This window comes from Corythoichthys intestinalis, chromosome 21, assembly GCF_030265065.1.
Source record: "Corythoichthys intestinalis isolate RoL2023-P3 chromosome 21, ASM3026506v1, whole genome shotgun sequence".
Taxonomy (NCBI): domain Eukaryota; kingdom Metazoa; phylum Chordata; class Actinopteri; order Syngnathiformes; family Syngnathidae; genus Corythoichthys; species Corythoichthys intestinalis.
This window is the reverse complement of record NC_080415.1, coordinates 7,226,362-7,238,438: the sequence shown is the minus strand read 5'-3', so window position 1 is coordinate 7,238,438 and position 12,077 is coordinate 7,226,362. Positions and strand designations below refer to the sequence as shown.

Genomic DNA, 12,077 nt, shown 5'->3' with positions numbered 1-12,077 from the left:
ATTCAAATTTAAAAAAAAAAAAAAAAACCTCGGTATCGGATCGGGACTCTGTATCGGCAGATTCTCAATCAGGTGACTCTGACTTGGGTGCAAAAATATGTGATCGGGACATCCTTGAAATTTTAGTTGTAGTAGTAGTACGAAGAAAACATGCTGACTATTGGTACAGCAGTACCTCTACTTAAGAACGTCTCTACCTACAGAATTTTCGGGTTAAGACACAATGGGAAAATATTGCCTCTTGTTAAAGAAATTTCAGGATGAAAAAGGCTAAAAATACAGTGTGGCTGGTACTCGCAGCTGCCAGAGTTGACTGAACATAACATACTTATAACTGCTCTGCCATTGGCTATTGCCTGATATTCCTGGCATCCAATTGGCTAAGAGGGACCTCTACTTGATGTGTACTGTATGTGTGTATCCCAGCGTCCTCTTCACTCGCCGCTCGTGTTCCGACAGCTTTACATGAGAGTAGAGCTGAAACGAATACTCGAACAGCTCGAGTAACTCGAGTTTAAAAACTGATCCGAGTAATTTTATTCACCTCGAGGAATCGTTTAATTTCGCCAGCTCTAAGCATCACGTTTTGCCCGGACTACTTTTAATGCGGGACAACACGCTGATGCGTAGAGGAAGAAGCAATTAAAAAAACCTTTCTGCAGCCGACAGCCGCTACAAACTACGCCGTCGTTGCTAAAAACTAGCCCGCATGATGCAGTGGTAGCAGGTAGCATCTGATGAGTCTCATAGATATCACATGTATGGTGAACTAGATGCGAAATGACAGTCAGCGGTGTTAGTAAACAGCCGCCATCTTAAAGCAGTATACTTCTCAGCGCTAATAAATAAGATTCACGTTACTGTCACTCGCTAACGTACGTAACGTTAGCCCTGCGGAAAGCTAGGTTTCTATTAAGACTACTGTCAATGCGTGGCTAACGTGTCTTACATACAGGCTTTATTTAATCTGTGAAACATAGCGCTGTAGAGTGATGAGGGTGTAAAATGAAAATATGATAAAGCTAACTGTCAATTTTAGCTCAGTAGTCATTGCTGGATAAAACGCCAAGTAGCACTGGCCCCTAATGTGCTCCAATACACCAGGTATCATACTGTAACGTTGACAAAGAGTCACCCGCTTCGTTAGGTTGCAATTATTTCTTTTTTGGGAACTTGTGGAACGACGACAACAACAGGAAGGCACGTCTCTCGCTCTCCCGCACCTCCCTCACCCCCGCACGTCACGCGGTGCATTCAGGAACGCATGCAAATATCCCCGCCATATTATAACCTGATATGTTACAATATTTATTTTGAACACTGCAAAAACTCAAAATCCTATCAGGACTTACAGTTTAGACTAACTTAAAACTTAACTAGAACTTAAAAATGGCTTGACACAAATGGAAATTCAATTGAAACACGTGGGGAAAAACACCTAACTTTTAAGTGATGTTTGTTATCAAGCGTAATGGCATTTTTAGGTGAGGAATTTATATATTTTTTTATAAGATCTAAAAGTTTTTGGAGTGAAAGCAGTGAATTGGTCTGGCAATTGTTGGCTGTTTTCAACAATGTACATTGAAAATAAAGACATTGATTGACTGAAAATGGTTCAATATGAAATGAAATGTCTTTTTTCTCATGTATATTTATAATTGCTCTTTACCTAAAAAATGTTTTATCCGATTACTCGATTAATCGATAGGATTTTCAGTCGATTACTCGATTACTAAAATATTCGATAGCTACAGCCCTACATGAGTGTATTTTTACATTATGCACAACTCATATTTTATGTTTATTGTGCAATAATCGTAACGTGTATTTGTTACATGGTTTTTTTTGGTTACATTTTTATGCAATACAAAAGATTTATGTCTGTATTTTGGGGGACTTGGAACTGATTAGGGTATTTACATGGAAAACGCGTCCCTACAGAATTTTCAAGTTAAACTACTTCCAGAACCAGTTAATTTCGTAAGTAGAGGTACCACTGTATCTCTGTTAACATATTAACCCTTTATTGCCAAATGTATCACATTTCATACACATAAAATTTCATGATTTTGAGAGTGATTCAGAATTTTGACATTTCTTTTTGAAAAAAAAAAAATGATGGATGCAAGTCAACACATGCATCTGCAGGTTTCATGAGAAAAAAAAAACTAGATTTAGCTAGGGTTATAGATATTAGAGCACTTATTACACATTCATTTTGACATTTCTTTTTACAAATTTGAAAAAGTTTCATTAGGACCTTATTTTTCAAATTTTGGGATTCTCTGATAATTGCTTCATGTTGCAGGTCTTTAAGGGTTGTTATTCAGATAACGATAAAAAAAAAAAAAAAACTCGATCTCACTCCAAATCCATTCAAGTCTTCATCTTCAGTATCACTTTTGAACACCTCCACCAACTCGAAGTATGGGGGCACACCTTGAGTTGAAGTATCAACATATAAGTTGCAGTACTATCTAGAATTTTACATTTTCATTCACAAAAATCTCTAAATTTGAGCCATTGGAGTTGGTCACCTATCGACGTAAATAAAATGCAGATAATTTGTTTTGTTTTTGTTTTTTAAGAAACATTTGTACAAAAATGTTTTGTGTAAAAGTATGTGGTCTTAAAATTGTATGGTGTATCACAAAAGTGAGTACACCCCTCGCATTTCTGCAGATATTCAAGTATATCTTTTCATGGGACAACACTGACAAAATGACACTTTGACACAATGAAAAGTAGTCTGTGGGTAGCTTGTATAATAGTTAATTATTTTCCCCTCAAAATAACTCAATATAGCCATTAATATCTGAAACCCCTGGCAACAAAAGTGAGTACACGCCTTTGAAAAAAACATATATCCCTAAGTGTCTAAATTGAGTACTGCTTGACATTTTCCCTCCAAAATGTCACGTGACTCGTTACAGGAGTGCTGTCAGCATTGCTGCAGAGATTGAAGAGGTGGGGGGGTCAGCCTGTTAGTGTTCAGACCATACGCCACACTCTACATCAAATTTGTGTGCATGGCTGTCACCCTAGGAGGAGGCCTCTTCTGAAGACTGTACACAAGAAAGCCCGCAAACAGTTTGTTGAAGACATGTCAACAAAGCACATGGATTCCTGAAACCATGTCCTATGGTCTGATGAGACGGGCGGGCTTTCTTGTGTACCGTCTTCAGAAGAGGCTTTCTCCTCTTTAATCTCTGCAGCAATGCTGACGGAACTCCTGTAACGGGTCACATGACATTTTGGTGGGAAAATGACAAGCAGTACTCAATTTGGACATTTAGGGATGTATGTTTTTTCAAAAGGGTGTACTCAATTTTGTTGCCAGTTGTTTAGATATTAATGGCTATATTTTGAGTTATTTTGAGGAGAAAATAAATTAACTCTATTATGTAAGCTGCACACAGACTACTTTTCATTGTGTCAAAGTGTCATTTGGTCAGTGTTGTCCCATTAAAACATATCTGCAATACTACACAAAAAGTTCAACATCCATATGAGTGTTTGTGCTTTGAAAGGTGGACGGGTGTGTCACAGCTTCATCCCCGGGATGCGAAATCACAACTCTGCTCAAGCAGTGAGTAATATAATTTTTCTTTGGGCCTTCCTCGGTAAACCAATGTACATAAATTGGTCTATTTAATTTGATAGCAATTTCATCAAATAGCCTTATGTGCTGCTGCTTCTCCAGAATGGCCCAGCAGGAACAAACCTGTCCATGCTGTCTAGGAATCCTCTGGCTGGAACACATGAATTTCGTCAAGCCTGCCATGCGTGTTACAGTCGAATAGGTTAGTAGCCTATTTTTAACGGTGTATAAATTTTGGGGAATTGTGTATATTCACATACATTTGACGACCTTGGTTCTCTTGCTCGCAGGTCCACGAGTGATGGACTATAAATACCAGCCAGAAGCAGCACATCGATGCAAGAGGGATGTCCTGCTGTGTCGCCTCAAAAACACAGATGACCCCACCTGGAAAAGGATTCGGCCACGTCCTGCACGGAACAACTTCTTAGGGGCCTTCGTACTTTGTAAAGGTGAATGTTTAAATTTTTAAGTTTGACTAGGAGTGTGGCAATATATCGAAAAGGTGATATATCGCAATTCTTTCTAGACCAAAAGGTTATCGACATGCTCACACAAGGAATCGATGTATCGTTTTAAAAAGGTTGTCAGTGTTTTAAAAAACAAAATATCTAAGCAACAGATTGCTCTCAAAATCTTCCATTAGAATAGTGTCTACGTTAGCTCACTGGCTGCCATTGACGGCACTGGACATCCAATTCCTTTCAATTTCAATTACTAAATTAAAACTTGACTAGAACTTAAAAATAGCTTGACACAAATGGAAATGCAATTGACACACGCGGGGAAAAACACAACTTTAAATGATGTGTGTTATCAAGCGTAATGACCCTTTAGGTAAGAAATACAATAATTTTTGTTTTTTTATAAGATCTCAAAGTTTTTTTGAGTGAAAGCTGTGATTTTTTTTTTCTAGTCACATCTGAGATGCAATTGTTGGCTGTTTTCAACAATGTACATCAAAAATAAATACATTGGTAGTCTGAAAATGGTTCAATATTAGGTGAAATGTTCTGTTTTCTCATGTATATTTATAATTGCTATTTTGCTCAAATAAAATGTTTTAACTGATTACTCGATCGATAGAATTTTCAGTTGAATACTCGATTACTAAAATATAGCTGCAGCCCTTGTAAATTTATCAGTTTTTGTGGGAATACGTGTTTGAATGATTTAGAATCTTTGGGGGGGGAAAAATGTTAGCATTTTAGAGCATTTAAGCTAGCATACTTTTTCCATGCAAGTTAGCCAACTGTTTTTTTTGGTTGTACTTAGAACAGACTGAGGCTAAACTCAGGTATTTTAATTTAGTTTGAAATGTATTTATCATTGTGAAAAGTGCAATTCTGCTAGTTTGAAGAAACACTCAGGAATGTTGTATTTAATGCACATTTAAGGCTATTTTGAAAGTGCAATCTGACCAAGCAATTGTTTTACTCCTAAAATTTATTCTGTAACGCATTAAATGTTCCTAATCCGATTATTTGAACTAGTTGATAGATTAATGAATTAAATAATGGATAGCTGCTGCCCTGTCATTCGCCCCACCTAGTCAAAATGGATTAGATGTCTAAAATTTGAATGAAATTAATGTCTATCATTGTCAATAGCTGGCAATCAGTTAAAGACAGATGTGCATTCATGTAACATCATCCTCCTTTTTTTGTTTCCTGCAGAGGTGCAGGAACGCCAGGAGTGCCAATACGGTGAAAACTGCACCTTTGCATACTGCCAGGAGGAAATCGACGTATGGACACAAGAGAGGAAGGGCGCACTGAGCCGAGAGCTATTGTTCGACCCACTGGGGAGCACGGAGAGGCGTGCATTGAGTGTTACCAAACTGCTTCAGCTCCACATGGGCATGTTCATGTTCCTCTGTGAGGTGAGAACGTCTTCTGCACATTTTCAGGGGGGGAAAAAATAAACTTTACAAGAACAATTATTTGTGTGATTTTTTTTTTTTTTTTTTTTTTTTTTTTTGTCATTTCAGGAATGTTTTGATAGTAAGCCCCGCATGATAAGTAAACGCAGCAAAGAAAACTTGGCAGTGTGTTCCAACATCACAGCTCGACACCCATTTGATGACAATAAGTGAGTAAAGGGCTCTTACAAATGTGGGTTTTAATTTTTTGGAAGATATTAAATAATCTGCTTGCAGGTGCCTGGTGCATGTGGTGCGCTCAGCTAACGTGCGCTACAGTAAAGTACGCCCTCTCCACCCCCTGTGCCAGTTTGATGTTTGTCGCCACGAGGTTCGGTATGGCTGCCAGCGCGAGGACAGCTGTTCTTTTGCGCACTCGGTCATTGAACTCAAATGTTGGGTACTTCAACAAGACACGGGTAGGTGGACAAACTAAAACTGAGGGTCAAAATATTAATCAAAGATCCAATTCTGTTTTAATTAGTATCGCACACATAGCCTTTTTTGACTCCCGATACCTGGCACCATGGTATAGGCCAAACTTTCATTCGCTGCCACTGTACGGCTTCAAATGGATTAAACATATTCTAGTGATAAACTCATTGAAATTCACAGCAAAATGACGATTAGATGCCACACGATTGGACGTCTCTCCTCATCCTTTCTTTATGGTGGCGTGTATAGCTGGCGGCCATCTTGGGTGGGGTGACCGCTGGTTGGAAACTAGATCTCGAAGAGTACATATTGTGTAGCAGCATCATCACCTTATTTTGTTAGTACTCACTATATCGTCTTGGTGCCGAATCTATACTGATACTGGTATCGGTGCAACACCAGTTTTAATCCAGTACAAATGGCAATATTTCACATTTAGATATTTATATAGCGGTATAAAAAAGTAACTGAACCTTTTGGAATTTCTCACATTTCTGCATAAAATCACCATCGAATGTGATCTGATCGGTTTCAAAATCACAGATGTAAAAACAGTGTGTGCTTTAACCCAAACATTTATAGGTTTTCATATTTAATGAGGATAGCATGCAAACCATGACGGAACGGAGAAAAATAAGTGAACCCTCTGCCTAAGTAGACTTGAAGAACCAATTTTTACCAAACAATTTAAGTCACGTGTGTGCCCAATCACTGATGAGTGGTTTAAAGCTGATCTGCTCACTATAAACACACACCTGGTAAGAATTGTCTTGATGAGAAGCATTGTCCGATGTGCATCATAGCTCAGTCAAAAGAGCTGTCTGAAGACCTGCGAACAAGGATTGTTGATTTGTATAAAGCTGGGAAAGGCTACAAACCATCTCTAAAAGTCTGGATGGTCATCAATCGGCAGTCAGAGAAGTTGCCTACAAATGGAGAGAGTGTGGCACTGTTGCTTCTCTCCCAATGAGTGGCCGTTCACCAAAGATGACGCTAAGAGGTCAGCGCAGAATACTCAGAGGTAAAAAAAAGAACCCTAGAGTGTCTGCTGAAGACTTACAGAAATCACTGGCACAGTCCAATATCTCAACTACCACTGCTGTCTTAAAAAAAAAAAAAAAAAGGGTTGCATGTTTAATGTTTGCAAAAAGGCACTTGGACACTCAACTGAAGTTTTGGCAAAATATTTTGTGGACTGATGAAACCAAAGTTGAATTGTTTGGGAGCAACGCACAATGTCACGTGTGGAGGAAAAATGGAACAGCTCACCAACATCAACACCTTATCCCCACTGTCACTGTGAAGCATGGTGAAGGGAGCATCATGATTTGGGGCTGTTTTGCTGCCTTAAGGCCTGGACAACTTGCAATTTTTAATGGAAGAATGAATTCAAAAGTTTATCAAGACTGTTAAAGCTAAAAAGTGGATGGATGCCGCAACAAGACAATGATCCAAAACATAGAAGTAAATCAACTTCAGAACGGTTTCAGAGGAACAAAATACACGTTCTGGAGTGGCCAAATCAAAATCCAGACTTGAACCCCATTGAGATGCTGTGGCATGACCTAAAGACCTAGCAATTCATGACAGACATCCCAGTAATCTGACTGAACTACAGGAGTTTTGTAGAGAAGAATGCGTCTGGTTGAAGTTATTGCTGCCAAAAGGGTGGCCACAAAATATTATATGCGATGGTTCACTTATTTTCCCTCTTCTGTCATTGTTTGCATAGTATCCTTATTAAAATATGAAAACCTATATATGTTTGGGTGGTTTTATTTAAAGCAGTTTTTTCATCTGTGTGATTTTGAAAAAAGTCAGATCACATTTGATGGTGATTTCATGCAGAAATGTGAGAAATTCCAAGAGGTTCAGATACTTTTTCAGACCACTGTACACCATCTTAGTGCATTACCTATACTAGGAGTCGGGAACCTTTTTGACTGAGAGCCAAAACCAAACATATTTTAAAATGTGATTCGACGAGAGCCATACAGTGTATGTGTATGTATGTATGTATAAAAACACACACTGTATAGTCTTTTGCCAGCTTGTCAGTCCGTTTTGTAAGCTCTGTTTCTTTCGTGAACGAATTGGAATGCATTACACTGGAGGCAGAGTGTGGTCACGCTCTACTTTTACAAGCAGTCGCCGAGTTGCGATTTAAATAAATCTTGACAAAACTACAAAGTCTAACATCGTTACTTGGATTGTTACAAACATTGCGCAGTTGTGCAATCGCCACAAGAAAAATAACAAATAGAAACATATTGTGGCGCCGGCCGCGTTTAATTCCTGAAAATGGAAACCACAATCGTGGACGATCAGGGGGACGTGTGCGTAACAGTGGCCGAGACAGTCTGAGCCTCTCTGGGTGTTCGTTTCGTGAGTCTCAGTTTGACGGTCCAAAAAGTCACAAAAGCGAAAGCGCGCCTGTGTGACTTGGAGTACCACGCGGTTCCCTTTCATGGTTTAATCTTCCCTGAAGTATTTTTTATATACGCCAGTTCACTCGGCATCAAGTCGGGAAGATCCGACCGCGCCCCTTGCTGAATGGCGACAACGCACAAGGTGGTCTCGCCCATCTCCGCGCGACCCGACTTGAAGCATATTATTGCGACGCAAATTTGAAGTGTCCAAGATTAATGTGCGAATGCGCCATCAGCTCATCATTGCTGGTTTATGTCAAGCGACCCAGCGAGTTCCACATTTAAGATGACTGGTTGGCAGAGAGCCATATGCGCTAATCAAACATATGGCTCGCGAGACATTTGCCACGTTTACATGGAGCCAAATATTCCAATTACAATCGGAATATTTGTTCAAACCGAATAAATGTGTTCCATATAAACACCTCATTCGGAATGAACAGGCCCAAACCGAATGGAATTTCATTCCGATTCACGGGGGTGGAATATTAACCGATTAGAAGTTATATCATGTAAACAGGGAAGCGGAATGGTGTCTGGTTGCGTTCTTTCTGCGCATGCTCCGTACTGACGTGGTGACGTCACTCGGTGACGTAAGTAACGTCACTTGCAACATGGCTTCCAAGCACACGCACAGCGCACCCACACAACTTTTTAAATGAACGGCGTATCATTCTGAAGTTTTGTTTCCACTCGAAAAGTTAAAACAGCTGATCTGACGATCGATCTCCATGTTTTGCAACGTGACGCTTTGTTTTGATTAATCTGCGCATGTCAGACGGCAGTTGTCAAACGTCCTTTCGGAATAAAGGCAGTCACATGTAAACGCTGGATCGGAATAGATGAAGTGACATGTAAACAGCTGATGTGAAATTTCCATTCGGAATGATTTGAATCGGTATGAATAAAAGTCAGCATGTAAACGTGGCTATGTTTCCCGATCCCTGACCTATACTGATATTGTCGGCGCGACACTAGTTTTAATCTAGTACAAATGGCAATAATATACATTTAAATGTACATAGATCCATTTTGCTTTTATCCAAAACATGATTATTACTTAAGACTTTTGTACCAGCCTTTATGTTCACTCGGCAAAGGTGTGAAACCGTTTAGTTGCACAAAATTGAATTGTAGTGAACTGACAGTCCAATCTGCATCTTGTTTGTCAGGCATTACCCATGAAGAGATGGTGCAGGAGTCTAAAAGACATTGGCAGAGACTAGAGCAGAATGCACAGAAGCAGCAAAAGGTAGGCTGGAAACATTCATGAGAATTCAGCCTTTTTTCCTGTATTTTCCAGTCTTAAAGTTGCACTTTTTTCATAGTTTGGCTTAGCCTACAACTTTTATCTAAGTATGACATCCATAATGTTCTTAAATATTTTACGCTTTTCAACATTGGCCATAATCAGCTGCAAGCTGGCACTCCTGGCTAGTAAGAAGGATTTAAAGTTTGATTTTAATTCCGCATTTTCATTGATTTTGAATTCCTCAAATCCAGTGTTAGGCCATAACAGCCCATCTTTAGCTAGCCCAGTACTTCTCAAAGAGTGGGGCGTGCCCCCCGAGGGGGCACAGAGCGATGTCGGGGTTGCCAAATGTGACGTCAGAGAACATACTTTTTTGCAGTACTAGAATAATTTTAATTGTAAATTAACTAAATGGGTGGTAGTGGCTTTCTCATTTTCAGAGTGTGTGTGCTGTATTTTTTAACAAAATGATCACACAGCATAGAGCACTGTAGGTATGAACAACTAAGACGCGGAAATATGACTAAGCGTGTGTAGGGTTTGGCTTTGACTAATCCGGTGCAATTTATGCGCCCAATTCGACCTAATATGGAAAATCCTTTTTTTTCATTTTTCAACAATTTTTCATTGTTCTATTCCAGCCCATCCACCATATTCCCCACCCGAGCAGCAGCATGCCTATTGGTGGAATGGGAGTCAGCGCGGGTGGCGTAGGAGATTGCATCGGCGGAGGCGGGGTGCCTTCTGTGGGAGCGCTAGGAGGCGGCGCTGGACGCGGCCGCCCCCTCAACCTGAAAATGAAGTTTGTGTGTGGACAATGCTGGAGAGAGGGGCAAGTAAATGAGCCCGACAAGAACCTCAAGTACTGCACTGCCAAAGCGCGGCACAGGTGAGACCGCACTTGAAGCAGGCGCCATTTGTTCGCTTGAAGCTTTAAAAAAAGACATGTATTCTGTTTGTCAGCTGGACAAAGGAGCGGAGAGTCTTGCTGGTGAAATCATTTGAGAAAAAGAAGTGGGTTGTCGTCCGGCCTCTCCCGTTCTCCCGCACCTATCCACAGCAATATGATGTAAGTGCTAACCTCACCATTGCATAGGCCTTTTTGTTGTCAATTTACACATACACTATCGACTTCACTATCAGTTGACGGGACACTGAGCTCGGAGCAGATCTGTAACGGGCCTATTTCCAAAAACTTAAAATTCAAATATTTTCAAAGCCAAAGCCACTAGACCTAAAACCAAAACAGGCACCTCCCTGAGGCATATATGGCTAGGTTCATACCGTAGGTCTTAATGCACAAATCCGATTTTTTGTCATGTTTTTTGGCAGTGCCCGTTCAGACTACCTTTGTCCATTGAGACTATTCAAGTATTACGCATGCGCACTAATTCGCAGTCCAACACGCGCATACGGGCAGTTTGCCCCGACACTCGGCCGTGTAAGCAATCTTAAGCTAGGCGCTAATGCACAGCTGCACCACCACCATAGCGTTCAGTCTCTCTCTTTGATGACGTAATTGCATGAATTCCGATTTGGGAGACTTGACAGTTCAGACTGCGCGCGAGATTCTTGAAAAATGTGGCCCAGATCGGATTTAAATCACATACGAAAGTGACCCAGGTAGGACTTGAAATTGTCCACTTCTATGTGACTTGTCCCCTTCAGACCGTCAAGTTAATGCCTCATTCGAGTCGGAAAAACACGAAAAAATCAGGTTCGTGCATTAAGACCTCCATGAGCAACGAGATAAAAAAAAAAAAATTCAGTCGTTCTCTAATGAAAGCCCGATTATTTTTTTCGTATACAAAAAAGTATATATAAAAAGAATAACAAAACTTACAAAGGCTATAAAATTTTCGAATTTTACGCTAGATGCACAAAAATCACCAAATACAGAGATAATCACCTATATTTTCAGGATTAATAGCAATATGTGACATGTTTTTGCCCAAAATAACAACTTAATTTTTTAAAAATTTAGTTTTCAACAGCTAATAAATCACACAATTTTCACATCAGAAACTTAATACTTGAGGAAAGCATGCAGAATCTTGATTTTACTCAACAAAAGCAAATTTGCATTTTCCTATATACAATCACAACTTATTAGGGCCCGAGCACTAAGCGTGCGAAGGCCCTATTGTTTTGCAAAGGATTTTTTTTTTTTTTTTTTTTCAGGGCAAATGAAAACGGCCAATTTGGAGGCCTGAACATGCACGAAAAGTCACCAAAATTTGCACATACGTGCGGAAAATTGTAAATTTCGATAATTTTGCAACGTTGCAAAAAAATCTAACAAAATGGCTCAGTGGCGCCCCCTTGAAATTTTAAAATTGGCCTATAACATTAGGGTCTGTCAGCGTAGAGCAATGAAATTCGGGGAATCTATACCTTGTCCAAAACCGCTCCAAAAAAGCATTGGCACCCATATTCCAA

The 12,077-nt window shown here is 39.9% G+C and overlaps 1 protein-coding gene across 2 annotated transcripts in view; it reads left to right on the top strand.

Annotated features, from left to right (window-relative positions):
* Window positions 1-12,077, top strand: part of zc3h7bb (zinc finger CCCH-type containing 7Bb) — a 41,060-nt gene that overhangs the window by 11,811 nt on the left and 17,172 nt on the right. For both annotated transcript variants that reach the window (XM_057826275.1, XM_057826274.1), the window contains exons 10-18: window positions 3,531-3,589; window positions 3,704-3,803; window positions 3,892-4,053; window positions 5,278-5,483; window positions 5,592-5,692; window positions 5,760-5,941; window positions 9,559-9,638; window positions 10,280-10,527; window positions 10,602-10,707. In XM_057826275.1, coding sequence (XP_057682258.1) covers window positions 3,531-3,589; window positions 3,704-3,803; window positions 3,892-4,053; window positions 5,278-5,483; window positions 5,592-5,692; window positions 5,760-5,941; window positions 9,559-9,638; window positions 10,280-10,527; window positions 10,602-10,707 — 1,244 coding nt within the window. The remainder of the gene's footprint in view (window positions 1-3,530; window positions 3,590-3,703; window positions 3,804-3,891; window positions 4,054-5,277; window positions 5,484-5,591; window positions 5,693-5,759; window positions 5,942-9,558; window positions 9,639-10,279; window positions 10,528-10,601; window positions 10,708-12,077) is intronic.